The sequence below is a fragment of the Ambystoma mexicanum genome, chromosome 11 (genome assembly GCF_040938575.1).
Source record: "Ambystoma mexicanum isolate Mex_15411 chromosome 11, UKY_AmexF1_1, whole genome shotgun sequence".
NCBI classification, from domain to species: domain Eukaryota; kingdom Metazoa; phylum Chordata; class Amphibia; order Caudata; family Ambystomatidae; genus Ambystoma; species Ambystoma mexicanum.
The window spans coordinates 1,479,474,878-1,479,502,337 of record NC_090934.1 but is presented as its reverse complement, the minus strand read 5'-3'; the positions used below and the strand labels follow the sequence as shown (position 1 = coordinate 1,479,502,337).

General features: G+C 47.5%; 1 protein-coding gene across 4 annotated transcripts in view; it reads left to right on the top strand.

Annotated features, from left to right (window-relative positions):
- Positions 1-26,791, top strand: part of PRC1 (protein regulator of cytokinesis 1) — a 626,832-nt gene extending 600,041 nt beyond the window's left edge. For 3 of the 4 annotated variants that reach the window (XM_069625201.1, XM_069625203.1, XM_069625202.1), the window contains one exon: positions 25,679-26,791. In XM_069625201.1, coding sequence (XP_069481302.1) covers positions 25,679-25,707 — 29 coding nt within the window. In that variant the 3' untranslated portion in view covers positions 25,708-26,791. The remainder of the gene's footprint in view (positions 1-25,678) is intronic. The other variant, XM_069625200.1, reaches the window with a different exon arrangement.
- The last annotated feature ends 669 nt before the right edge of the window (positions 26,792-27,460 follow it).

Here is a 27,460-nt window from a genome sequence, read left to right as displayed (position 1 = left end):
TTCTTGGAACTGGGCTGACTATATAGGGTCTGGGTGCCTTTGTGGGACTCATGCGTACATTATCTGGTGGGTGCACTTAAATTGGAACGCTTCGCGCACCAATAAAGAATGCAGTTCTGATTGTTAACGACAAAGACAATGATAATCACTATGCTTATACACATAATCGTGCGGTATGACAATTGGCAGCATTTCCTTCCAGGTAAGCGGGGGTGCTCCTCTGTTTGTGGGAGGACCAGGTTACTGTTCTAGGCCCCCATTTCAATCATAGTAAAAGTCAGTTCTATTCTTTTCACTTTTCCATTATTGTTTCTCAAAGTTTGTATCATAAAGTGTCTGGTGCTTCGCAAATGTCCTCCCTTTTTGCGGGTGACGATTGTCTCTGGATACGGGATACAGTTCCCTTGCTAGACTATGGAAAAAGATTAGACTAACACCTTTGGTGAGGCACCTTCATTGTGCATACTCAAAATATGTTCCCAGTCCACCCCCCGAATTTGCTTCAGTCCTGAGGACATGCTGGAACCTGTTCAATGCGAAGAAATGGAAAACTAGCAATTAATCAAAATCGATGTAAAGAAATAAGATAAAAATTAAACGGTGAAGTTCTCGTCTCTGCTCCCATGATCTGTCCCATGGCGGAAAGATTAAGTGCTTTGACTGTCTCCTGGATCTGTCCCTCGGCGGAAGGTTTCATTGGAATCTCCTCAGATACTCTTTGAAAGTTGGACAGCTCCACTTGGAGCATGATGCCTTGTAGGAGTGTTTCCATATGCGCAACATTAGCTGGATCTCTGATGAAGGTGATAACATCAACCTCGGCAGGTCTTCCCACCATTTCTGGAAAGTCAATGACTAGGCGAAACAGGACATTGTGCGCCAGTCGGCTGTCCTCGGGAGACAGGGACATTTGTCCTGCTTTGCTGGGTTCTGGATTAAAGGTCTTTCTGTTGATGTGAACAGTCTCTGCACTTTCCTGCTGCGTGGATTACTACTAAATAGTTTAGTCCACAGTTGGTTCAAATGTTCAGTGGATCTCGAATGAAGGTTAGCGTGTCTGTGGTTCTTCCGACAATAGCTGGGCACTCCTCTATGATGTGAAAGAAGAGTGTATTGACAAGTTCATCTTTAATTTCCTGCGGTGGAAGCATCTGTCTCTATCACTGTATTTCGGTAACTCAATGAAGGCTTCCGCGATGACAGTAAGCAGTTGCCAGATTATCCAAGATCCTGCCAGCAAGAAGGTAAAGTCTGTGACACTGGTGACTCTCGCTACAAGTGACGGATATGTCTCGAACACTAACTGGAAACAAGACCGTACATCCCTTGTGATATTTCTGCTAGGTGACACCATAAATGCTGCAAAGCGACGTCTTGCTCTTCGATAAGTCAGCATGCTGCGTTTAGCTTTTTATGCAAAAGTCCTTGATCGGAGTCTATTTGAGTCTTGTTTCTCAACGACGCTTCAGTGTGATTGATTTACAAGTTTGTGTCAACAACCGTGTTGTGGCTTGGATGCGCAATTGTCTTTTTCACCCTGCAACTAGGATGCACAGAATGTCCGTTATGTCCTTATCCCCACTTTTTCTTAGAGGAAATGTCCAGTTTAAGCCACAACTTCCAACCGTGTTCTTAGTCTTGGCTTTGCTGCTCATGCGTCCTCCTTCCTCGTCATGGATCTTGTCTGCATGTGCTGAGGTTCTTCCCCGTCGTCTGTGGCCTCTTCGCAGTGGGGTGCAGCTTGAGGGCTTTCTCCGATATAGGGCTTAATGTCATTTAGAAGAATCCATGCTCTCCTGCCCTGAAATTTTACCGCTGATGGAGTGCAGTCCTCTACAATGAAAGGGCCATTGAATCTTGGCTCATCCCACCTTTTCCTTGTGTGGTTTTTTACAAACCCGGAGTCTCCAGGGAAGATGAATGGCGGACGTAAACCTTGAACTGCGTCTGTTTCAGCATCTCCTGCTGCGTTTTGGGCTGTGCTGCACCCTTTTCGTTGTCGCTGTAGTTGGTCTGAAATGACAGTAAGGCTGGATGTCGTGCAATTCAGATACTCTTGCAACTCGGTTCCCAGGACCTCTCGGGGTTGACTGGGCATCACATCTAGCTCTATTTCGGGAGTAAGAGGGGTACTCCTTCCTTTGACTATCTCATGCGGCGTAAAATGGTCGGAGCCTGGTTGGTTCCGAAGAGCATACAATGCCAGTGGAAGGCAGTGCAACCATCCCCTCTTTAGAGTAAGCTTCAACTTGGCTATCCTTTCCTTTAACAAGCCGTTGCACCTCTCGCATATGCCATTACCTTCCGGATGATACGCCGATGAGAACTTGTGCTTTATACCAAGCAACAAGCTGATATGCTGAAAGACTGCATTAACCAAATGAGCCCCGTTGTCTGACCTCACCTCACACACCCCACATCTAGGGAACACTTCTCTCACCAGGAATTTGGCAGCACAGGTTGAGTCTGGGTGTGTACAAAGACCTGCTTCTATCCATCTAGAGAATGGACACACCACTACAATTAAGTACCTGTACCCATTACACACTTGAATCATGTCGACGTAGTCGATATGTAAGTGCAGAAAAGGCCCATTTGGCTGGGGGATGACTCCTCTCACTACTTTTAATGTGTGCCCAGTGGTGCATTGCTGGCAGATTATGCAGTTCACTATGAAGAATGCAACATGCTCAGCTAAATTCGGTATAAACCAGTCTTCTGCGAGTGTTGCTGCTAGATTCTCTTTTGACATGTGAAATGGGTAATGCAATTGCTCCAATGCTATTTTTAGTCGGGCTACAGGGATTACTGGTTTACCAGTGCTGCCTTGCCACCAAAATCCATCAGAGGGGTTTAAAGAACACCCTCAACGTTTCCACAGGTTCTTTTCGTCCTGAGGTGCCTCCCCTTGAAGCTCCATCAGTTGTGTCTGCCCCATATTGCTATAGGCTTCTGGTGTGGCTCGTGCTATCATCTGTTCATGGATGCACACCACTTCTGCTTCCATAATTGCTTTACCTTTGGATGCCATACGCTTGGCTTCCGTGTCTGCTGTGTGGTTTCCGCTTGACACAAAATCTGTCCCACGAGTATGGGAAGCGCATTTCACGACCACTTTGCCCACTGGGAGCTTTAGTGCCTTAATCAGCCTGTCCAATAAGGCTGCGTGCTGCAATGGCGTGCCATCTGCTCTGAGGCATCTCCTCCTTTTCCAGCGCGCTAAACCTGTGTGCACTGTGGACGTCACATAGGCGGAGTCACTGTACACCGTTACTTCCTGGTCTGCGTGATTCTCAATGGCGAGTATAGACGCCAATAACTCTGCAGCCTGTGCTGAGTAATGAGATGGTATTCGTGCACTGACGAGTACTTGAAATTCTCCGTTTGCTGTGTTTCATTATGGCAACGCCTGTATATCTGTGTCAGTCTTCTTGGCCGATTCTTGAAGAACCGTCAATGAAAACTTTCTCGCCTCCCGCCAGGGCATTTTCTTTCACCCTGGGTATTTCATCATAGAATTCTTCATAGTTTGCAGTCATGTATCAGCTCTACTTCAGTGACTGGCTCAGCTATGAACGTAGCTGAGTTTACTGTTTTACTTCGAACTATTTTGATCGATGGATAAGATGTGATCACCTCATAGGCAGAGGCTCTTTGAGGTGTCAACGTACCCTTTGGTTTCTTTAAGATTGCAAATGATGAGTGCTCGACTTATAACGTCATGGAACATCCCATTACAATGGTTTTTTCTTTCTCTATGGCGAACGCTGCAGCAGCTAAGCTTTTTTCGATTGAGAACTGGCCTCTCATTACTGGGTCCAGATTCCCACTGTAATCCGCCTGGGGCTTGTACCCCAACGAGGTTCTTTGAGCAAGCACTGCTGTCATAACGCTGCCATTCGTGTGCGAGAACAGGTATAATTCCTCTGCATAATTGAGAATCCGAGAACTTGAGCCGTACAAATCGCTCTCTTGAGTTCTGTAAACCCCTTTTCCATTGTCTGTCCATTCAATCTTTTCCTTTGTCACCTGGGCCGCCTTTAGGGTCTGGAGCAAGGGCTTGGTATATGAGCTGTAATCAAAGACCCATGCTCTAACATAATTGCATAGGCCTAGAAAGCTCTGCATTTTCTTTACCGTGAGTGGCTTCGCCGTGTTCATGATAGCTTCAGCCCTTTCTGGGGTTACCCTTTTCCCATCATGCAAAATTAACTGGCCTATGTACAGCACCTCCTGTTGACAATATTGCAGTTTTTCCTTGTCAACCTTGTAGCCTTTCTCAGCCAGTATAGTCAGTAGCTGAACAGAATCGCACCTGCATTGGTCTTTAGTTGTGCTGCAGATTAGAATGTCATCCACATACTGCAAGACAACACTTTATACTGCAATATTGCTCAGGTCCATCTGAAGGACTCTGTTAAAGATGGACGGGGACTCGCAGTACCCCTGTGGCAACCTCATGCTTTTCATACCCATTTGTCTGAATGTGAATAACGTCGGATCTTATGAATCATGGTGCAATGGGATTGAGAGGCATTTTTCAAATCAATCACCATGAAATATTTTGCCACGACAGGTATGTTGCACAAAATTGTAGATGGATTAGGGACTAGAGGGAACTCTGCCTCAACAATATCGTTTAATGCTTTCAAATCTTGGATTAAATGCCAAGATCCCCCCTTTGAATTCTTGACAGGATAGATCACGTGCTACAGGGTGATTCTGACATCACTATAATGCCCTGGTCCATCATGGCGAAATTGTCTTCGCGATTCCTTCATCCGCCTCCCTGGACATTGGGTATTGTCGCGCTTTTGGTAAAATTGCTCCTGGCTTCAGCTTAATTTTCACTTCTCCCACCCCCTTCAGGAGGCCTACGTCGTAAGGTCCTGTGGTCCATACTGAGATGGGCACCTGGGCCATGTCGTCAAAGTATTCTGGACGTGTCAGTGCCAACATCATTCTCTGAGGCACTTCTCTTTTGATCATTTTCACCCAAAATATGAGACTCACTTCCACCCTTGTCTGGTCCTTCAAACAAATCGTCATCTGTTCTGTCAGTCACTCGATACCCCTCTTCAATGGGGACGATTGCACACCATTTTCTGCCTTCATCATCGTATCCTTCGGCCAATGCTACCTTCCCTCGTACCGCTGCAGTATGCATCAGCAAGGGAAATACCTGCCCCTCCTCTTCATGCATAGGTATTCTTGGCCTGAATAGAAACTAATCCAGGGTTCTCATAGTTCTATTTGCGAGGCCTGGCAATCCTGCCATAAGCACACACATGCCATATGCGAAGACCTCTGGATCAAGAGGCGCGGCCCTCATGGCTATGTGCCCTGAGTATGCCCTTATTATTTTGCACATGTTTGAATAATGCATTCCCGGAGCAAAGCATACCATGCCCTCCTCTGTAAACGAGATGGTTATATTCAGTTTTGTAATGAAAGCTCGACCCAAAATGTTTACTGGGATCTGACACGAATACAACAAAGGTACATTCATTTCACATTCTCCTATGGAGACGGAGTGCGTCTGTAAAGGGAACTCAAGTGTGAGCTCCTGTAAAACTGAGTATCTATAGCCTCGCCAGACAAGGAAAGCTTGCCTTCTCGTATACACAAGCATGTTGCCCCCGTGTCAACTAAGAGAATATTCTTTACCTCCTATGGTGACATTCACCCTAAGTTCCCTATTAGGGTCTGGTGTCACTGATAGGATAGAGCACATCAGGGTCCCCAGTGAGCTGCCCTAGTTCATGTATAAGTTCGGTCCACTGTATACTTGTGGATTTTCTCCATTCCCGGGGTTGCCTCCCCTAGCGGAGCTTGTGCCCTGCGGAGCCTGTTGGAATTGCCCTTGTGCCAAATTCCCCATGCTCGGGGGCGGTTAAACCCCCTGCTGCGCACCCTGCTGCATGCCTGCCGCTTGCTGCACTGTGATTCTGTGCACTGCTCTGTTGGGAGTTTGCAGCGGATTCACTGTGCCTGCTCCCATTACTTGGCCATTTTACCACGTGCCTTGGCTTCTGCACGAGCGCACCAAATGCCCTGTCAATCCGCACAGCCAACATACTGGCGGTAGTCGGGCTATTTGTCTGTATGCTGAATCTTTGTTGCCCATTTGCACGTTTTAAAAACCTCATTGGTTCCCTTGGAAACCTCCTTGATTACTCTGCCATCCCTTGCTCTAAATCCTCTTCCCCTGGGGTAAAACCCAAGTGCTACCATGATTATTTTGCTGTGGGATAGCCACCTGTTGTGCGTTCTGTTCAGCCGGGCTAGTTAGCATGGCTCCTTCAAGAGCGTACTTGGATAATTTCTTTTGCACCAGCTTTGCTTCCTCACCTTTTCGAGTTGCCTCTTTTTTCCGATTCTTTTCTTATAACAATCTACAGTAGTGTGAGATAGTCGGCTGTATTTCAGCCCAAGGTTTGGCCTCAACTCCTACCAATTTCTAGAGTTGCTTCTGCACTGGTTCTGGCAATCCTTGGCATAAAATGTGGTAAAACAGTTATGGATTCTGTCCAAGATTCATGCGTTTCGAGCATCCACGCGTCTTGGAAATTCTGGATATAAATCAGCTGATCTTCTGATGCCTTCATTTTGCGAGTCATTATAGCTCCCTTGTCAGAAGTGTCTGGGTAAAGCATTCGTAGCGCTTTCCATACTGCTGCTCTCCAGTTGTTGAATGGCGCTCTGTCGTGGGCAGTGTTAATTGTAGTAACACCAGGGTACCCAGCCCGTGCCCACACATCGTCTGCTTTCTCACGGAGTATAGCGATCAGGAGACCTTTAATGTCCCCTATAGTGAACGTGACACCCCCTGTCATCTTTTCGAACTTGTGTATCCACTTCCCAGCTCCCGATGTCAGCATTGGAAGCTTGTTTTTTTAAGTTCTCTCGGTCAATGTGTGGCCATGGAATTTATTGCGGTCTTGCGCCCCCCTTTTTCTAACAGCGGGAATTGGAACGCTCAGACTTCCTTCTCTTTCCCCATAGTTCTATCTACCGCTGGGGTAATATTCCTGTAGCGCCGTCTTACTGGCAATGTCCTCAACCTGTCCATAGGCCGGCGCTGACACCCCCCTCTGACCATGGGGTGTTCCTTCGTGTCGGTCAGACTGTGATGTATATTCTGATGCCTTAGGTGCGGACTTGCTGGCGACTGACCAGCTCATCCCCTTGTCCCTTGGGAGCCGCTTTTCGCGCTGTCTCCCTTCATTTGTCTCGCTCTGTATCCTCTCCAGAGTCGGACGTCGATCGTTCCCAATTCGCACAACTTCTTGCGTCATCTGTTTTACTGATTTCTAGTCTAAGGGCAGTGTCCTTCTCCCGCTGCTCCAAATGATTTTCTCCACGTCATACAGTTGAGTGCTTTCCAAGCGCTTGTCTTCCCCCTCGCCTTGAGATATTCGTTCTAACCCCATCTCATATCTTATCGATCGTTTCCCCGATGCTTCTGATGTCGGTCATCTTCAATATTTGCCCCACTCGTTCCTGGTACTGAATCGTACGCAGGGAAGAATTCTTCAGTGTCTTCCCATTCTACAACAGGATTGGGTTTTTTAACTTCCCGCTCCAGATATTCGAGATCGCATGCTGTGTCTACACTTGCGTTCAATGGGTCTCTTCCGGGACAGTTTGTAAGTAGTTTTCATTTCGCGTCAGCTGCTGGTACGGTTGTCTCAATGTGTATCGTGCGGCCCATGGTTGTCTGGTTATTGGTGCTTCAATAGGTATACAAGTCCTTCTGATGGGCACTGGACAGACCCCTACTGTGGCCCTGTTGGTTTATTTGCTCCTTATACGTCACATATCTTGGCGAGTATGCATCTGGCATCTCAAAATGGGTGGCTGGAGTGCAGGCAATATTTGGGACCTCCTGTACAGGTGGTAGGAGTGAGTCCAGAAGGAGGGAACTAACCCATAGTTCTGGAGGTGACCATGTCGAGGCAGTCCGGATTTCTTTGAGGAGTCAGGTGTCCGCATCATTGTGGTTAAGGAGCAGGGAGGACCCCAGTTAGTGTTCCGGAAGCGAACAGGTAGCAGACGGGGGCCTTAGAAGTGTGCTGTTGCTGAGAGGGCTGGCTAAAGCCTGTCGGTTCCTGGTTGGATGGAAGAAAACACTCAGCAACCAATGGGAGTGCTGCACAGGGAAAGACAGTTCAGCCAGCCTGCCTACACAACAAAGAAAACCATGGTGGCCATCTTGGAAGGGCCAAAAATCTGTCAAATAAGCAGGCAATAGTGGAAAAACTTGTGCTTTCAAAATAGCAAGGCAGCTTCAGGTATTAAAAAGCTCAAATGGCACCACGATGAAAATGTGCAATAAAACAGTGCTTTTCCAACAATTTCAAGCAAATTTCGTTTTTCTTTTCTTTCAATTTTTGATTTTTCAAGTTCCGCTGGAGGTGCAGTAATGCATAGAAAGTGTACCTACCTAATGGAGGGGTAGACTTCAGGTAAGTATTACCCTAAGCCACAGGACCTCTGCAAGCTCTTCACTGCTGACGGATGCCTTCCTGATGCAGAAGCACAAGACCTGGTCTCTTGTTTGTCTCTTGTTTGTCGCTTGTGGTGACGAAAGAACAGACACTGGATGGGAACTTCCAGCAGCAGTCGACTGGAAAGGCTCAGTTGGCATACATTTTCTTTTGCATGCCAAATCACCTTACCATGTGAGACCCTCAGCACTTTTGCTGGACCTGTGAACTTTTTCCCATGTTCCTGAGTGAGTGGGACCTCCCCCTCCATCCCCCCCGCCCCACTCACCTATTCTTTTACTCTTTATATGGGTGTCATTGTTCAGACTCTCCAGTCTATTATTGAATCTATCCTTTTGTATAACTGTTTGGGAATCTACATGTTATTGCAGCAACACTGCACCTTCTGTGCAGTGTTGCTGGGGGGCCCCTTGGCTTCCTTTTTTTTCCCTCTGGACTTGCCCTGCAGAGGGATTGTGATCCCCTTTACATTTTATATTGAGACCAGCACACACCCCACCTTGTCTAGTTCAGGGGATGCATGGTATTGCCTTTCTCACTGCTCCTGTAACATTTCTGTTATTGACGGGCTTACTATATGGCTGGTGTTAATGGACATACTTGACTGAAGTTTGGTTCATTTTGATTTATTTTTTATTTATTTTTTATATGTAGGCTGTCAAACCAGTTGCTATAATGCTAGAATGGTGGCTCTTCTTTTTGCCATTTTTAGTGTGCTTGTACTGTCTTGGTCCTTCTGCTGTCCTGGGTGGGGGAGATCCTGGTTATGGTCTTCGGCGGGTAGCACTACCAGCATCCTGGCCGAGGGCACTCTGCCTCCCAGGACTCTACTTGAGGTGCAGGGAAGGTCTGAGCCTTTGCTCAAGTGAGCAGGCACAGACTGGTCCCATTTCAGCAGGCGCGCAGTGCATGATAAAATGGCCGTCTGGTCAGACAAAATGGCGACGTCTCCTGAGCCTCCCCACTCCAGCACGCAGGTATGGGAATGCATGTCGAGATGGGACTGGACAACGCCAGTTATCTGTCCACGTCATATCCAACTGCACCTGCTCAGGGGCGATATGCGGACCCCAGCTTAGTGAAACAGGGGGCGGCGAGAGCACAGCAGCAGATACAGGTTCAGGGACCCGTTCCCACGAAACCACTCCCTTCACCAGGTTGCGAGGACAGGTTTTTAGAAAAGTTCTCACCCTCATGAAGTCGCCTCAGAAAGGCACCGTTCTCAGGGCTGGGCATCAAGGAAATGCTCCCCGCACCCCTGCACCACCTCAAGCTCCATTCTTTGCCCAGACCCCGGTACCCCATCAGACCCAGGTCCCTGTGCTCCGTTGCAAGTGGTCGCAGCTCTGCTACTGGCACAGCCCCCACAACAGCCTCTGGCACTGCCAGTCAGCACGCCACAGCTGCCCGCACCCAGCACGCAACCGGCAGCACCATCCCTGCAGGACACAGTGGGGGACACGGACGATGAGGATGACCAGGATACTCCCTCATCTAGGGCCTTCCACAAGAAGCTGGCGGGAGTGGCCGAGTACTTGGGAACCCACAGCTGCAGATTGAACAACCTGAGGTAGGGGTCCTGGCAGAGGTGCGGACCATCTGCCCAACTACAAGAACTGGCATCCCTCCACAGAAGGATGTAGAATACTTGGCTAAAAAGGGCTGGGTAAAGCCGCATTACACACAGCCTACAAATAAGCACCTAGACGCCAAGTACAGGCAGGGGGAAGGTGACTCCCTCTTACCATAGGTGCACCCCCAGCCTCATTCCTCTGTTACAGCTGCAGCCTCCATGTACTCTAAGCCGCAGACAACCTCATCGGCCCCTACATCAGCCCTCCTACTGAAGGATCAAACGCTACTGGAGGTCTATGGCAAAACGATATAATCTAATGCAATGAGAATCGCCTGTGGTGAACCAAAAGCTTTGATACGAGATAGCTGGCTTCCTCCCTGAGCTCCCCACATAGTCAGGGTTGGGTGAGGCGAAGATAGTGGCCCAGGATGATATGGCGTCTACAGTGGCACTCATTGACGCCACGGGCAGGGCTATCTGTGTCGCCACCAACATGAGGACAGCTTGGTTCAAGGTGACCAAATTTAACTCTGGTTTGCAGGAACACATTCTCGACCTGCCATTTGATGGCAGACGGTGGGGTGGGCGGGGTGGGGGCTTCAGGTATTTTCAAGAGCGCCACTCTAGGCAATCTAACAGGTCACCCAGCCAGCACAGTTGCAAGCAGCACAAATCATCCCACAAGGGGTACTCCAGTCCCCGTCCAAGGCACCAGCCTCGGAAGGAAAGATACCGTGACTGTGCCATCCAGATCCAGTTCTCCGGTGGGGAGCAGGCTTGCCCTTCACGCTCAGTCCTGGCAGGCAAGGTTTGCTCCCCCCTGGATTCTCCTGGTGGTTTCCTCAGGCTTCCACCTGCCGAGACCTCATCGCCTCTTCTCCCCCCGCCCCACAACCTTGGACTCCCACAGATTGGGACAGCAAATCTTCTGGCTCACTCATGCTGAGTCAGGCGGTGGAGGAGGTTCCAGCCTCGCAGCGAGGCATGGCCTTCTATTCCTGTATCTTTGCCATACAGAAAAAGAACCAGGCTGGCCTGAGAGTTGTACTGAACCTTTCATCCTTGGACCTTTCCTTACCCCTTCAAAAGTTCAAGATGGTTACGCCAGCACTCATTGCGGAGACACTGTGTGGGCAAGACTGGATGTGCTCCCTGGAGCTGAAAGATGCTTACCTGCACATCCTAATTCGTTCCGTCCTCCGGTTCTGGATAATGCGCTTTAATTTCCAATACAAGGTCCTCCTGTTTGGTCCCGAGGGTTTTTACAAGTTTAATGAATGCTGTAGCAGCCATGCTCAGGGTGGAGATCCAGCACCTTTAGCCATACCTTAACTACTGGCTTGTACGAGAGGAGTTGCCCGAGGTAGTTCAGCGCACAGCTACCACACTTATGCGCATGCTATACGATTTGGGGTTCTCTATCAACCTCAAGACGTCGCAGTCACTTCTCATTCAATCCTTAACATTCATGGGGCAAATTTGGGATACGAGGGCGGAGAGGATCTTCCCCTCGGAGGACAAAATCACGTCTATCAAGAGGGCCATGGGGCAATTTCTCAGCAGACCGGTAACCTCGGCATGGTGGTACCAGCATCTACTCCGAATAATGGCGGCCTGTTTATCTGCTGTGCCACACACGAGGCTAACTTTCTTGGCCTCTTGGAATCAGGTAATATGCTCCCAAGCGGCTCTAATCGGCATACCACAGCACCTTCACCAGGACCTCGGTGGTGTGCAGACGCCAAGCTGTTAATGGGCAGACCGTACAGGCAGCCGCTACCGGAGATCACCATTGCCTTTCTGTCCCCAACTTTAAACGCTCCACTATAGGGGGCAACAGCTTCCCAGTGCAAACAGCTAAACTGTGGAACTCTCTACCACCAACTCTCAGATCGGACCTGCCTTATCAAAACTTACGATCCAAAGTTGTTTCATAGGCCTTTCAGGTGCTAAATCCTTCATATTCTTGCCTTCTGTACACATTGTACATATTTGTATTTATATATATAATCCCGCTATTACTATGACTGTGTTTTGTATATATTTTGTTGCCGTAACTTAGCTTTGCAAATTCATGTAACTGCTGCGCCCTGTTACCTCTGGGTATGCCTGTGCATTAAAAAATAATAAAACAAACAAAACAAACCTTACCACAGATTTGTCCCAACTAGTGTCCAGAGTCTGGTCAAGGCAGGAACAACCAACACATAAACTGGATTGAGATGGCCATCTGGCTTGCTCTGTGTTCATCCCCATTGTCAGCAGCAAGTCTGTTTGTATTGAGACAGACAGCGCCACATGCATGTATTACATAAACAAGCAGGGACATACCAGGTCTCCTCCGCTCTGCTGGCTGTCCATTGACATCTGGGTGCGGGCACTGCCGAACACCATTTACTTATCAGCAGTCCACCTCTCAGGGGAATCCAACTTGGAAGCGGACAGGCTCAGCAGGCTAGGGGTCGACAACTACGAGTGGTAGTTGAACGAGGAAGTCCTGAGGGAGATTTTCACCAGGTGGGGCCAGGTAGACAGATTATCCACCCCGGGCAACAGGAGATGCCAACAGTTTGTGTCATGGAGGGGACAAGGCAGAGGATCCATAGGGGATGTGCTGCAGATTCAGTGGTACGACATGTGGGCATACGCCGCCCCCCACTCCGTTGATTCACAAGGTCATCTGCGACTCATCTTGATCGCACTGTGGTGGCCACCCAAACCTTGGTTCTCAGAACTCCTCAGACTGTCAGGTCTGCCTCCAGTCCCACTACTGGTGGGCCGAGCACCCCCCTAATTTCCCAGCAGGGGGCACAGTGGTTCACTCCACTCTGCAGAAGTTAGCACTGGAAGCATGGTTCTTGACGGGTCACCCTGAAACATCTGCACTTGTCACAGGGCAACTTGGCTGTCATTCAGGGGGCAAGAAGCGACTCCACAAGGAGTCGGTACAGAAGCTAACGGACCAGGTTCTGTCACAGGGCCAAGGCAAACAAGATAGATCCCCTGGCATGCACTCTAGACGATGTGTTGTCTTTCTCTACCTGCAGACTGGAATGATCCAGAGGCGCAGACACCTGTTGCTCTTACCTGGCGGCCATAGGGGCTTACAAAAACTCCAGAGATAACCTGACCAGGTTGTATCCCCCGCTCAAGCGTCCACATCCAGTCTAGGACCTTAACGTGGTGCTGGGCACCCTAGCCCACAAGCCTTTCGAGGCCATGGCGTCAGCGGATATCAGGCTGGTTACTATAAAGACTGCTCTTCTGGTTGGTCTTAAGTCAGCGTGCAGGATCAGTGATACAGGAGCTGGTGGCTTCAGAACCATATACCACATTTCACTGGGACAAAGTGGTGCTAAGAACGCACCCTTAATTTCTACACCTCTACATGCACTCCAATGCTCTGGAGCATCTTTCTGGAACACGGTAGGCAAAACTCAACCCTCCCACACACACACACACACATAGTGTCTTAGGTTTGAAGAAAATGTTTGTGATCGAAGCTCCGCAATGTTGCAGCTCTGTACCAGACCTCCGGATTCCTCGGTCTAATGAAGAAAGGCAGGACAAATGGATGGGATCTCTCGGCAGCAGTCTCGAGGGAGGACCTCTGGCACGGCTTTCATCAACTTCTTTGGCACAGTTTCTGCAGCACCAACAAAGGACACGATTTACTCAATCTTCAGTTCCTGCAGTCCCACACTCCGATGAGGGAGTCTGGTCGAGTTGGATTGTGTCTCTGGAGTATCCATTAGGGCTCAACAAAGACTTGGATGAATTTGCCCGTTCCATGACGATGTGCTGGAAACTCACAGGACCTTGGGAGACGGTTCAGATCAGAGGTTCATCTTGGGACTGGCTGTTCCCACCAGTCAAAGGGAAGGAGTATTCCTCTTGGGAGTTCCTCAGTCGCACAGCAAATGTGGTCATAACAGGAGTGGTCGCCTCAGTGTTGCAAGGGGTCTGCAGGCATCTCTGGTCGTCTTCGGTTATTTCAGCTTCCAGTGGTCAACTTGCTTTTCACTCCAGGAGCCTCACCTTTTATACAGTGCCAGCACTCGCTCCTTTGAAATCTTCCTCCGCAGTTTACAGAAAGGGGAGTTTGGCTGTCCAATCAGGCCAGCCAGACCCCCAGTCGGAGCTGGTTCCATTCAGGCACTCTGGCAGACCAAGGACAGTGGGGGTGGACATCTCGTCCACCACTTCCTTCCCGCCCAGCCACTCTGGAGCCTAGGCAGGGACACCTAAGGGTTCCTGCCAAAGGCAAAACACACAGGCCTCCTCCCCTTCTCCCCCCCCCACCTCTTACTTGTGTGCCCCTATTGCGCACTACCGGGGCTATGGACATTGCCTGCGGTAAAAAACTTAAACAATAGTTGGTAGGACGCTTCCACTGCCACAAGCCATAATTAAGAGTTTGTGACACAAGTCACAGGCACAGAGGGAAGTGGATAGTAAGTATCCCTTTGGCACTCACTCCACATAAGGTGGAGTGTGCCAATTTCTCAGACTGACGTGTTTTGGAGCGATGCAAAGTATCTCTATCCTGAAGAACTGTAGTTACTTTAGGATAAAGGAAAGAATCTCAAAGGAGGGCACTGAGGTTGCCCAGCAACACTGCCCATACGGAGCTGTGTGCTGCAGTAGTAACATACAGATGCCTGTAAGTGTTATGGAGGAAAATAGACTCCATAGGACAGGTACAAATACAAAGAATAGAGGTCCAAAAGATGGCGCCCATAAGAATGAATTAGTGGGGAAAAAAGGCTCCACTCATTTAGGATTTCAGAAAAAAGGTCCAGCAGAAAGTGCTGGGGGTCTCACTAGGAGAGTGGATGAAGCATCAAAATGATAAATCTCCCTAAACGGTTGTGTGGGGGTTCTTTTGTGGCCGGCCTGGATCTTGGAGCTGAAGACAAGTCGACCACTAGAACAGAAGATCTGATGGCGAGAAGATGGCTATAGTTACTTCCAGTGACCGGAGATGCCTGCTCTGTAACCGCTGCCCGTGCCGAAGCGACGGGGTAGTCCCAAAGACGGTGCCTCAGACTGTTGACGCCCATCAGTCTTGAAGACCTGCATTTCGAGCCATACCACTACGAGCTGTGACCTTCCTGGGCTGCAAACCGCCAATACGCTGGGACCTGGAACTGGAATGCTGTGCAATGTCTTCCAAACAATGAATCTTGCTGAAATGTTCAACTCCTGCTGGACCTCCAGAGAATTGATCCCACTCCTCGAGGTCCCCTCAAAAGAGTGCTGGACCGAGATAGCGAGGCAAATCAGATCAGCGGCGACCATCCAGCATCTGGTACCTTGAAATGTGCACCAAATCCAGAGCTGCGATACGCACAGAAAAATCCTTTGCTGCGAGCCTGTTGGGAGTGTTTTTCTAAAGTGCACCCAAGGGGCTTTATAAAACTATTCTAAAGACAATACAGTAAACGCCAACTCTTATTATATACCTGTACTACATACCTTGGTAGCTTTTTACAGCCTGCGAGTAACAATCACGCAAAAGTAAGTAAAGTATGTCCTCTGCCAGCAGCCAGAATAGTTAAATGTTTAAGGTATTTGTACCACGCACCGTCACCAACGGAGTTGGTACCCAGGCTCTCTGGCGGATCTGCAAACGAGAAGGCCGGATGGGTTAGGGTGAAGAGGGAGTAGGATAATGAGAAGTGGTCTTCCGTTGGCAGCTTCATCTCAGTGTACACTGTGTGCTGAGCTTTGGTGAGAGTATTGGAGCAATGTGAGACCTTGTCTGCTGTTGGTGCGGCTTGTGTTACGGTGTGGTGAAGTTCATGCGGCTTGTAGTGCGAGAGGTGGTTGGTTGAGTGATTTAGTATGCAGAAGGTTTGAGCTTTTTGGTTAGTGGGGTATGTTTTGTAGCTAATCTTCAGTGTGGCTGAATGCCTAGATTTGGGAATCCTGCATGTTGCTACAGTAGCTAGATTTGAGTCCTGCACAGTGGAGCGAGAGGCCCACGCCCAAAAGAACAATTGGGTATAGTACCATACACAGCTGGATTTGAGAAATAATTGAATTCAGTACAATCTTAAAACACAACTAGATTCGAGTGTCCTGCATAGTGAGAGAGGCCTACGCCTGACAGAGCAATTGAGGTATTAGCGTGGCGCACTCCCTGTTTTAATCTAACTGTGTATCTTGTTGTATTCTAATGAACTATGTATAGTGAGGTTGGCGTGTCTATTCTCCTCCTTGGGTGTCGGAGCGGGAGTTGTGGTGTCCTCTTTACCTACGATCTATGTGGGTTTGTTGGCTGGAACTTCGGGATGTGGTACAAGCCGGGATGCTATTGGTGAGTTGTCTAGGTGCTTCAGTCTTGGTCTGTCTGTTTAGTCTTAAGTGTCCTCTTTCCTCTTGTGGCTATCTCTTATTATATGTCCTGGAGTGCGTTCCTTGGATTCTGTTTGTGTTTGGTGGGAGCCGGGATCGGTGTCTTTATTCATCGTTGTTTTAGGGGTGTGGGCGTTCTTGTGGGTGGTCTTCTAGTTGCACAGTGAAGAGCCAGGATTTGAGCATTTTCCTGAATACTAGGTGGTTTCTTGTGTAGCGTATATTTTTTGGCAGGTTATTCCAAGTTTCCGTGCCGGGTGAGAGAAAGGAGGATCCTACAAGTTTTCATCTGTTTTAGAGTTTAGGTTCCAGGCATATGGTGTTGCTTGATGTGAGCATTCTTGTCAGGTGGTATAGGCGTAATTTGTCTTTCAGGAATTCTGCACCTTGGTTGTGTATTGCTTTGTGCGTAATGCTCATTGATTTGAGTTTTATTATTTTATTGGCAGCCTATGTAGTATTTTTAGCACTGGTGTGATGTGTTCTCTTCGGGTTCGTTTGAGAAGGCGTCTTGCTTCTGCATTTTGTTTTGGTTGTAGTTTTTTTTAGAAGTCGTTCAGGCATACCCAGGTATAGGCTGTTGGCACAATCTACTCTGCACATGACCAGAGCGATTATGGTAAGTGTTTTGTTGACGAATGACAGGAACGGTAGGATTCTTTTTGCCGCTTGCAGGAGAAAGAAGCATTTCTTGAGTAGAGTGTTTACTTGTGGCTCTAGAGTGAGATTGTCCATCAGGACCCCCGTGTTTATTACAATCGACGATAGCGCTAGGGTTGTACCGAGTTCTCTTGGCCAAGGGATGTAGTCGATGTCTCCTCTGTTTTTTGGGGCGATCATTATCTCTGTTTTGCCTGGGTTAATTCTGAGGTGGTGCAGGTTCATCCAATTGAATATATCACAAAGGCAGTTATCTAGTGGTGTTTTTCTTCTCGGGTGTCTTGTATTTTGAAGATGTGTCGTCGGCGTAGTTGTTAGCAGGTGAGGCCGTGTCTTTTGATTAAGAGATCTAGGTAGATGTTGAATAAAAGTGGGGAGAAAGATGATCCTAGTGGTACGCCCCAAGTGCAGTCTTTCGGGTTAGACTTGAAAGCTTTCATCGGTACGCTTTCTGTTTGTTAGGAAGGATTTGATCCATAGTAGGGTGGTGTCTGTTATTCCCAGTGCTCCTAATCTCTAACAGTAAGGTTTTGACTTACAGAATTGTTCCAGAAGCAGCGATAAGGAGATACCGTGCCTCTCCCAGCACTATCCATTTTATATTGAGACCAGCACACCCCACCATTAAGGGGATGGAAATTCCTTTCAACCCATGAGAACATGTGTTCTGCCCGGTAGGTCAAGAGAAAATAAAAACAAAGCCCAAGGGGCAACCCAGCATCACTGCAAGTGCTGTGCACTCAAATAATACAATGTAGATGCCCAAGAAGGTAAAGGAAAAGGATAGACTAAAAAGAAAACTATGGAGAGTCAGAAAAATGACACCCATAAAGAGTACAAGGAAGGGTGAGTGGAGAAAAGGAATCCCACTCACAAACCTAGAAAAAGAATCCACAAGTCCTGCCAAAAGTGCTGGGGTGTGGTGGAAATAGGGGGGTCGCATGTGAAGGTGATTTGACATAGGGCAGATTTTTTTCACAACATGCAGTAAACATCAAATATTCCTAGTGCAGAGTCTGCCACAGTGAACTGGTTTGAAGGAGTGGGGGGCGAACTGCCCGTTGGGCGCCATGATCGAGCAGTTTGATTCTACCAGGCCAGTTCAATGTCAAGAGAAGAACCAACATTAGTTGTAACAAATAATAGTGCAAATCCAGACCATTCTGTAGCCACAATTGTACTCTGTTTTAACTTTCTGATTCTGCGTACACACAACAAAAACTATTCTAAACGCTTTGTCAAAGGCACAACACGAGCCGTGTTTTATACCCCGCTTTCTCGACAAGAGAAATTACCTAAATGGTTTAATTAGAGTAGAATGTCTGTCCTAACGGCATTTAAAAAATGTGCAGTTAATCAAACCTATGATGCTTTGGTCGATAACCTCACTGGAAAACCTGGAGGCAAGTACCCATGTTGCTTTGAAATCCATTAATAAAGGACTGTTGGGAACTGGTTATTTTACTACTAGGAATGAGTCCCTTACAGTTGATATGACCTCACATGGTCGAAGCTAGTGAAGTTGATTTATAGGAATGACCGACTTCTCCAAATTCACAGCAAGACGAGTCTTACTTGAGACTGAATGAACGCAGAGGGATTTTCCTATACCGTGTTCAGGGAGCCTTTAATTTCCATTTTCCTTTGGGGTTGTGCAAGTGCACAATTTCACATCGCTACCAAACCTGTCTGAATGTCGGCCTTTATGTATCAGCCTTCACTCCCTGCACAATCCGTTTTAATAATTCAAATGGGGTCTGCTGTTTTAGCACTTAAGTTATTCACTCTTAAACTTTCGAAGTCTGATGGTCACTGGTTGTAATCTCCATTTATGTTGCTGAGGTATTTGGGACCTTGACTGTGTGCTGCCATTTTATCTTTCTTCCCTACTTTGCTTTTTACTCTAATGGGAGTTTATTATACTGCAACTCATAGGTTCTGTAGACAAATCTGACTCATCTAATCCACTCTGCATGCTTCTAATTTCGGCCCAACACGTAAACTAACCGCCTGCTACTAATCCTTTGCATGCTTATTTCCGTTAGACCTGAATTGGAACCAATATCTTTTGTAATGTAAAATGTGTAATGTACTCCTTCCTCCCACAGATTCCTCATCAAATGAAAGGACATGGCTGCAGACTTCACTTTGACTTGGAGGTCTTAACTGTCATGCCGGCATTGCGTTACAAGTCTTGCTGTCCTGTTGACATTGGTGATCATGGTGCCGAAAGTGATTACCCATTCCTTGATTTCACTGTGCCGATGTTGCCTCCCCAGGGACTTGCCATCTGTATTTACTGAGCATTTTTCGTTCGTCATGTTTTTGATCACCTACCATGTCGTTTGGGTATGATCTATGACACAGATGTGTCATGCCAGACCAAGAATTCCAAAGCCATCCAAGTATAGTTTTTCTCCACACCAAACTGAGACTGTGTATTGTAATAACTTTAAGGACATACCTGCAATGATGTGCCCAAAACCATTCTTTGCAGTTAATGAGCCATTCAGGAAGCAAGTCTTCCAAACGAATATCTTATTTGAAGAACTGGCACTGTAGGGCTCTGACACCTGAGGCCAAGCGTTCCTGTGACGAGGAATTCACCCTAATATTAAAGCGTTGCAGCCCAGTAGGTGAGTGTGAGGAGTCTGTGTTTGCTGTATTTGAGAAGGCTGCCCTCTGCCCCAGCTGTTCCTTTGCAGCATGGCAATGATTCCCATGTCTCGAAGCTGTTCTTGTGTGGGGAATCCTCCTTTTAGGCCTCTTTGTCCACTGGTGGGACACAGCTCTTGTTCCAGCGCACAGGTTACACTTCTATACCTGTGGTACTGCATTCAGGTCTGTCTTGACTTTCCTCTCCCATTCAACGGTAAGTTAACACTTTTAGATAACTCATTTTTTAATCATTCCTATGAGTAGCCTCAGTCATTGGCAAATTGAGCAGCAATTATTTGGCTTTTCAGGGCCAGAGATCGTTTGGAACAGATGGTCTCATCTACAGGCAGCTTCCACAAATACCCTTTAATTTGGAGGACTTCATACAGGGGACACTGTTGGTGGGTATCATATTCAACCTTGACCTATTCAGAGCAGTTCTTCACACAAGTAGGCTCTGGTATACTTTCAAGTGGGTACTGCCCTCCATTCCTATAACATCCAACTTCCCAAAATGGGATTCTGATTCGAGAGGTTGGAGAAGTTGCCAGAGAACAATCTCAGGGAGGGCTGGTGCTTCAAAAAGCAGGTGTTTGCAGGTCTTTTTGAATGATGTGATATGATAGGTTATTTATAGTGTGCTTAATACAGAGGTTTCTAAACACTGGCCTGGGATTTGAACCTGTGGTGCTCTGTCTTGCTTCCAAGGCGAGCACGTTGCCCCTGAGCTATCCTCCCAAGACAATGTTTCTCTTGCCCGTTCCTGCAAAAGGAAAGGTTCTAGTTGGAGCTCCAGACCCTTCTGATGGACTGGTCGTTCTGATTCCTGGAGGTAGAGGAATATTGGTATTTGCTAGACCATATCCTTGCTGGAGGGGTACATTGGAAACCTACAGCTGGTTTACTTTGCTTCCTTTCAGTCTTGCATCTCCCAGGGTCTTTCCTTTACATATGTCTAGGTGGCAGCTGCTGCTCACCTACTAGAGTGAATAAGGACTTATTTTCCATACGTGGACAATCTGAACCACTGGCACGCTTACTTACGATGGTCCCACTCCTCCTCGGTCAGATGTGACTAGTTCTTTGACTGTTTTGCTGACCTTTAGGAATCCCTATTGGTGCCCAGAGAAGAAGGCTCTTATTGATTCAGTTCTGGACAGACTCTGAAGATATGGCCTTCCTTAGAATCTCTTCAAACACACATTCTTCTGCAATCTTGAAAATGAGTTTCCATTTTTGGGAATCCTAGTCTGTTTTCGCTTGCTAATAATAATGTACGAAGGACTCATAGTCTAGCCTTTGGGGGAAGTAGTGACAATTTGGTCCTGGTATGTCCAGGTGTCAACCAGGGTTAGAAATCGCAGCTACTGAGTTCTTTTGTTTGTTTTTTATTAGTTTGTAATTTTTGTTTTTCGTAATCTTAGCCGCTTCACATTTGTAGTACTTGGCTCCCTATTCGGGTAGCATTAACTGGCTCTAATGAGGTTTCACATTAATGTCTTAAAGCAGAGAGTTCTCACTCCTTCCTTGAGCCTTTCTCAGTCCTTCCAAAGAATGTTTGTACGGATCCTAAAAGAATGCCGCTGCAAGCTGTTGCCTAAAAAGGTGCTTGCTGTAGGCTTCTCTGTGGTGCAAGGAGCCGTCCATCTGAGTCCAGGTACAAAGGTGTTCTTGGCAGCATAGCTTTCTGGGATGGACAGCACTTGCAAGCGCCCTCAGTGGGAACTAGGCACTATGCCATGGGTGGGATCTCCACCAGGAGGTGAGCCTCCATTCAACTTGCCTCGGGTCCGACGGTTAGTAAATTCCCTTGTGCAGAGCAGGTGACCTGTAATGTCTTGCCAGGGCCTCTAAAAATGGCAGAGGACAACCATGGTGCTTGTGGCTAAAGACATCAGAGGCCATGTTCCTCTGCTTCTAGAATTCTGTCTCTTGCTGAGAGGCCCAACGGTTAAAGCATCTTTTGTTGCCATGTACATGGCCCAATCCTTCATCCGAATCTGGCCGCCTGTGATGTCGGAGCTTTACTGGGATCCCTTTGGGTGTCCCGGAGGTCAGGGTGGCATGTAAGCTTTACATAAAAGGCAAAGTAGCTTTACAGATGGACATTTCCTGGTTGGTGCACTGGTAAATGGAGTTGCCCCATTGAGCCTCAGTCGTGATTTGTTTATTTTCCTTGTTCATTCTAAGAGAAATGCCATTTCAAACCCACAGACTGGCTAGTTTTGCTGGAAAAGCAAAACAATGTCACTCGAGATCCTGCTTGAGCTTCCCTTCATACCTTTTGTCAAACACACTAAGATCTTATACCTAAACTGTGTGGGTCTGTGAACATGTGCACTGTGAATATGAAAAATAAAATTGGGGGCTAATGCCCGCTGATTCCCTGTGCATGAATGGATGGATGTTCTGCTCCCCGCCCAGATTCATTCTATTTTCCCCCTCTTTGCGAGACTGATACCGTGCATGTTGCCAATTCTTTTTTTCCTCCTTCACCCCCCCTGCCCCCTGGCTTGTCCACACTTCTGTAATGCCACGCAGCTGCTGACTTGCATGGTTTTGAATGCTTGATGCCTACATCAGTCAGAATTTTGTAATCCACTGTTGTGTTGAATGTATATCTCTTTTGTGGTAGTCTTACGGGTAAGCAGCACATACGTTAATGTTATTTCTAGAGTACCCCAACTTGGGGACTTCTTCAAAGCTTACACCATCCCTGGGACGAACCTGTACCATTGTTGACGGTTGCCTGTTTGGGGGCAACCTTCAGAGGTGTTACTTTTGACTTTGAAAGCTACACAAATCCAGATTGTAGTTTAATTGCCTGCTTGGTTGTATACTGCATTCCCCTGTTACTCGGCGTGCCCTTACCTCTCTTTAAGGCATCCATGCTCATGTACATGGAGAAGGTGGTTTCTCCAGCATTCGATCTTTCATGGATTCACATGCTTAGAATATTCCCCGTCGTCAGACTGGGACCCTCTGTACACATATATAGCCTTTTCCTATAGGAAAACGTCCGAAAATTTTGTGTCCTATCTACGTCCTTTTAGGACCCACCTATGCATGCTCCGCAGGCCGTCACCGTTTAAGAGGCCCGCCCCCGCGGTTCCCCTTCAGATTTCAACCGTCTCCAAAGTAGTGGGATCTCCTCGCGTCGTCTTACTATTTTGTACAAGGTTGTGTGCCTGGAGTTGGAGTTCGGGAAAATGTTTTCCCATGGCAGGAAAAGCGCTGTTCCGTCAATGCCCGACGTGCGGCTTGAAAAAAGTTTACGAGGGGGACGGACATATGGATTGTATATACTGCCTCCACCCTCATCATTCGGCTGATAACTGTGACATATGCAAAGGGTTTTCTCAAAAGACCCTCAAAGACCGAAATCGTCGGCTGGTGGCATGGCTAAATGATGGAGCGGGGGCATACCCCTCTTCGGAGGTAGGCTCCACACAATCGGCGAAAACATCACACTGCGCTGCCTCGTCGGAACCACCGGCGAAGAAATATCGACCGACGGAAAAAGAGTCATCTCGGAGTCATTCAGCTAGAGAGTCCTCGTCGAAAAAATCGTCATCAAAAAAGTAGGATAAGGAAAGGCCGAAATCCTCCTCGGGCGATCACCATAGATCGACTTCGCGTCGAGAGTCCAGTAAAGGCAGGCTAAGAGTGGAAAAGGCGGGACCGCCTCAACCACCTGCTAAGTCACCGCCGTCGACGGCGGTCCAGTCATCGGCCACCCTGCCACTGACGCATGTGGTATCCAGCGTCTCACCGTCAACGACTGCAACGGTGGCCTCGTCAACAGGGGTTCTACAGGAAGCCTGGAGGCCTGAAGTTTTTGATCAGATCCCCCTGGATACTTTACTGCAAGAACAGGCTGTGTCGCTGTCCTCGGGGGAGGACGAGAGCGGGAGAATAGCTGGCCCGGCAGACCTAGGGCTACGAGTGGTTGACAAGTCGTCGACGAGGGGATCCGGTATACCGGTATCTGCCCGCCTTCTCAATCCCCAATCTGTTTTGTCGTTGGAAATTCTGTCCACGCTTCAGTCTTTGACTTCTGTACTGATTTTGATTGGGTGGTACCCATTAGTATGGATGTGGGAGTAAGTACAGGTTACTCCGACAGACTGTTGCTAGGCCACAGCCCTTGAAGTCCATTCTTCACTCCAATGTCTGTTGGGGCAAGTTAAAAGGTGTTCAGGGGAGAGTCCTGCACAGACATTGCCACATGTATTTTATTTGTATTTATTGTGCATTTGTAAGGCGCTTATACATCAAGTAAATTGTGTTTCAAAGCGCTCAGAGTGCAACGGGGTGGGAACATGGGAATGCAAGGCAAATAGAACAGTGAAACACACAGTCCTGCTAGGCCTTGTGAGCATTCAGAGCGTGCAAGTGATATGATTGGTTATTTATAGCGCGCTTAATACAGAGGTTTCTAAGCGCGGACCCAGGTATCGAACCTGTTTTGCTCTGTCTTGCTTCCAAGGCGAGCATGTTGCCCCTGAGCTATCCTCCCGAAGTGCAGAGAGAGAAGGAATGAGGGGGAGTGGGTAAGTTCTAGGAGTACAACGGAGGGAAGTGCTAGGGAGTACGTTGCAGACAGCTGTTAAGTGACTGGCAGAGATCACTTGGTAGGAGTGGCCCACTGCCAATAGATAAGTGCAGGCTTGTGATGGGACAGGCCAATCGGCGCCAAGGCAAGTGCTGGGAGTGGGCTGAGGAGATTGGGGGTAGGAGGCCAGGTCCCTAATCTCGGCGACTGAGGAGTTTAGCAAGAGTGAGGGCGTGGGTGGAGCTTTTTGAATGTGAAAAGCAAAGTCTTGGGGAGATTCCCAAATTTGAGGAGGTCCATCCAGATCAAGAGGAAGGGAGTCTATTCCATAGGAGGGAGCCAGCCGAGGAAAGATAGGCCACCAGCTCGCTGTATAGAGAAGTGCTTGACAGATTTGGTGCCGGAGGAACGTAAAGATCTGGGGGGAGAGTATTTAGTGAGAGCAAGTTGTAGCTACGGTGGTCCCCGGCCCCAGACAGCCTTATGGATGATGCAGAGGGATTTGAATTTCATCTTTGCAGCAATCGGGAGCCAGTGGAGAGATTTTAGGGCTGGAGAGATGTCGTCCCTGGGATTGAGGCAACTTGGCTTCATTTTCCAAGTTAATGTTTCACTCTTGTCCCATCCTCTGCCACAGGACAACGTTCCAATAGAAAAAGGATTGTGACTAGTACAGCAGAGACTAAAGTGAAGAACCAGCTTTTTTCCAGCAGTTTTTTGTTTAGATTGTGTTGTTCCTACAAGTCTGCGTGATGTGCTTCTTTTGTAACCTTTCATTAAGTCTGCAGTGTGTGGATGGAGTATGTTTTGTAGAGAAACCATGATCTTCCTCCCTGAAAAGTTCCTCCTCACTCTTGTACACTTCATGTGGACCATTGCCATGCTGCACCAGATGCTAATAAACAATGGCCTGCTCCAGTGGGTGGCCAGAGCCATTTTTCAACATGTGGAGCTTGTGGCATGGACATTATGTGAGGTGAGTAATTTCTGAGTTTTCTTTGGCCACATCTGCTGCCTTTGTCCTCTGTGCCTCAATGCCTGCCAATTTGTCTGCCTGTGCAGTTAGGTATTTGTTGCACTGCACTGCCAGGATATCCAAGGCTCTGTAGACAAGTCGTTTTTGGAGTGATGTATACGGCCTAGCTGCTCCAACAGCTTCCCACGTGCAGGACTGGCTAGGTAAGATGCCATTAGTCTATGCTCGAAACCTGCCTCCTGTAGATCCACAATGGTTTAATATCCCATTTTCTGTTCTAACCAGTGTACAGATTTTTATATCCTTTTCAAATTGTTAGTTTTGTTAAATGCAGCAATGTTTTTAAACTGGCCAATAGTGAACAAGGATTGCTTTTATTTCAGCGAGAACTTTCAAAAGCTTCAAGATCTGACACGCCTTCTCGGATCCTAAACTCCACAACGATGAACATTCAACCATATGGGCTGTAAATTGGCCATTTTGCTGGATTTGGAGGCAATGGTGCAACTTCTGTAAAACTCATACTGTATTTTCCTCCTCTTTGGCAACTGGAGTCTCCATGAACTATTGTTGGGAGAAAGCTTTGCACTTGTCTATGCTGCCGACCTTGGGCAGGCATACCTGTGAGCCATCTTTACGGACGACTCTGCAAACTCCTTGGCGTCATGAGTGTTCTTGATCTCTGAACCTCTGGTACACATCTTGAAAGGTTGATGTTCCTCCTCATGCTTAGGGTTATATTTGACTGTGCCTACTTTTATTACTTGGCAAAGGGTGATATGTACTTGGACTGGCGGCAGCAATGCTGTTGAATGCAGTCTAGTTTCGATTTAAACAAGCTTTTGCAGATTTTATGAAAAATTCATGCACTGTATTAATCCAAGGTATCTAAAACAATAAATTAGAGAATGTTACTATTTAAATCTTGGATGCAGAATTGCACTCGATAAATTGTTCAACTATTACTAATTGAGTATATTCCTGTTACTGTATCTTAAAACTCAGTGTGAATAAGTTCACATGTTTTACATCTTAGGCTACAAGCTAGGTTCATGTGTACATATTTGTTTGTTTTTTAGGTTATCTAATCATGCACAAATTTGCACCTTTTTCATATCACTACGATTCTAGAAGTCTTTATTTATTTAATCATTTGCTCATATTGTGCATTTTGGTACTTTTACAGTTGACCGTTTTTAGTAGCAAGGTGTGTAAGATCCACCCAAGGGATCACTTTGTGCTTTGCCGAGATCCTCGAGGCTTTGCCCAGCTTTTTTGTCGCAGCAGTTTTAATGTTTCAGTTTAATATTATTCCCTCCATGTTTGTTTTGTCTAGCGGTCCAACAAAGGTTCCTTTTTCCAGCTGGAGGGGTAGAGGGCGGAAGGGGGTGGGGGTGTATTCGACAATGCCTGTACAAAAGCATATGTTCTTGTTATTAAATATAAAATGTCAGGAGTTGTTGACAAAAAACGATTAAATGTATTTCTGGATCATGTTGCTTTTTGTGCTTTGTTTTTATTGCATTGGCTTCAGTTTTCTATGTACGCCTTCATTTTTCACAAACCATTCTTTCAAGAAGTTGAAGGGAACCTCGGTCCATACTATTGGTTTGTGCTTCTTTTACCATGGGACCAAAGGCCATAATGGGCAGCACCAAAAAATAGAACTCTCCCAATATTCTGTCTGCGTGGGGAGAGGGGGGGATGAGGAGGGTGTGTGTGCGCTTGTTGATACCTTGCATTGCTCCGTTCACGGAGTGCATGATATGATATGATATGGTATTTGTAACGCGCCTATACACAAGTGTTTCAAGGCGCGACGAGGCAGGGAGGGGGGGGAAACAAGGGGAAGACAGACAAACGATCCTACTAGGCCAGGTGTCATTCAGATCGCGCAAGTGCAGAGGTAAGGGGAAAAGGAGAAAGTGCAGGGGGAGGAGGTGGGGGGGGAAAGTGCAGTGCAAGGTAAGTAGCGTAATAAAATAATAAATAATAATAAAAGGGCCAGCTGGTGGCAAGTGCGAGGTAAGTGCAGAGCAAGTGCAGGAAGGGGGCTGTAGGGATGCAGTGACAGTCCCACAGTGCAGGGGGAGCCAGGGAGGCAGTGCAAGTGGAGAGTGGCTGGGCCCTGGACCGAGGTCACAGAGTGGCCCAGATGCAGGTTT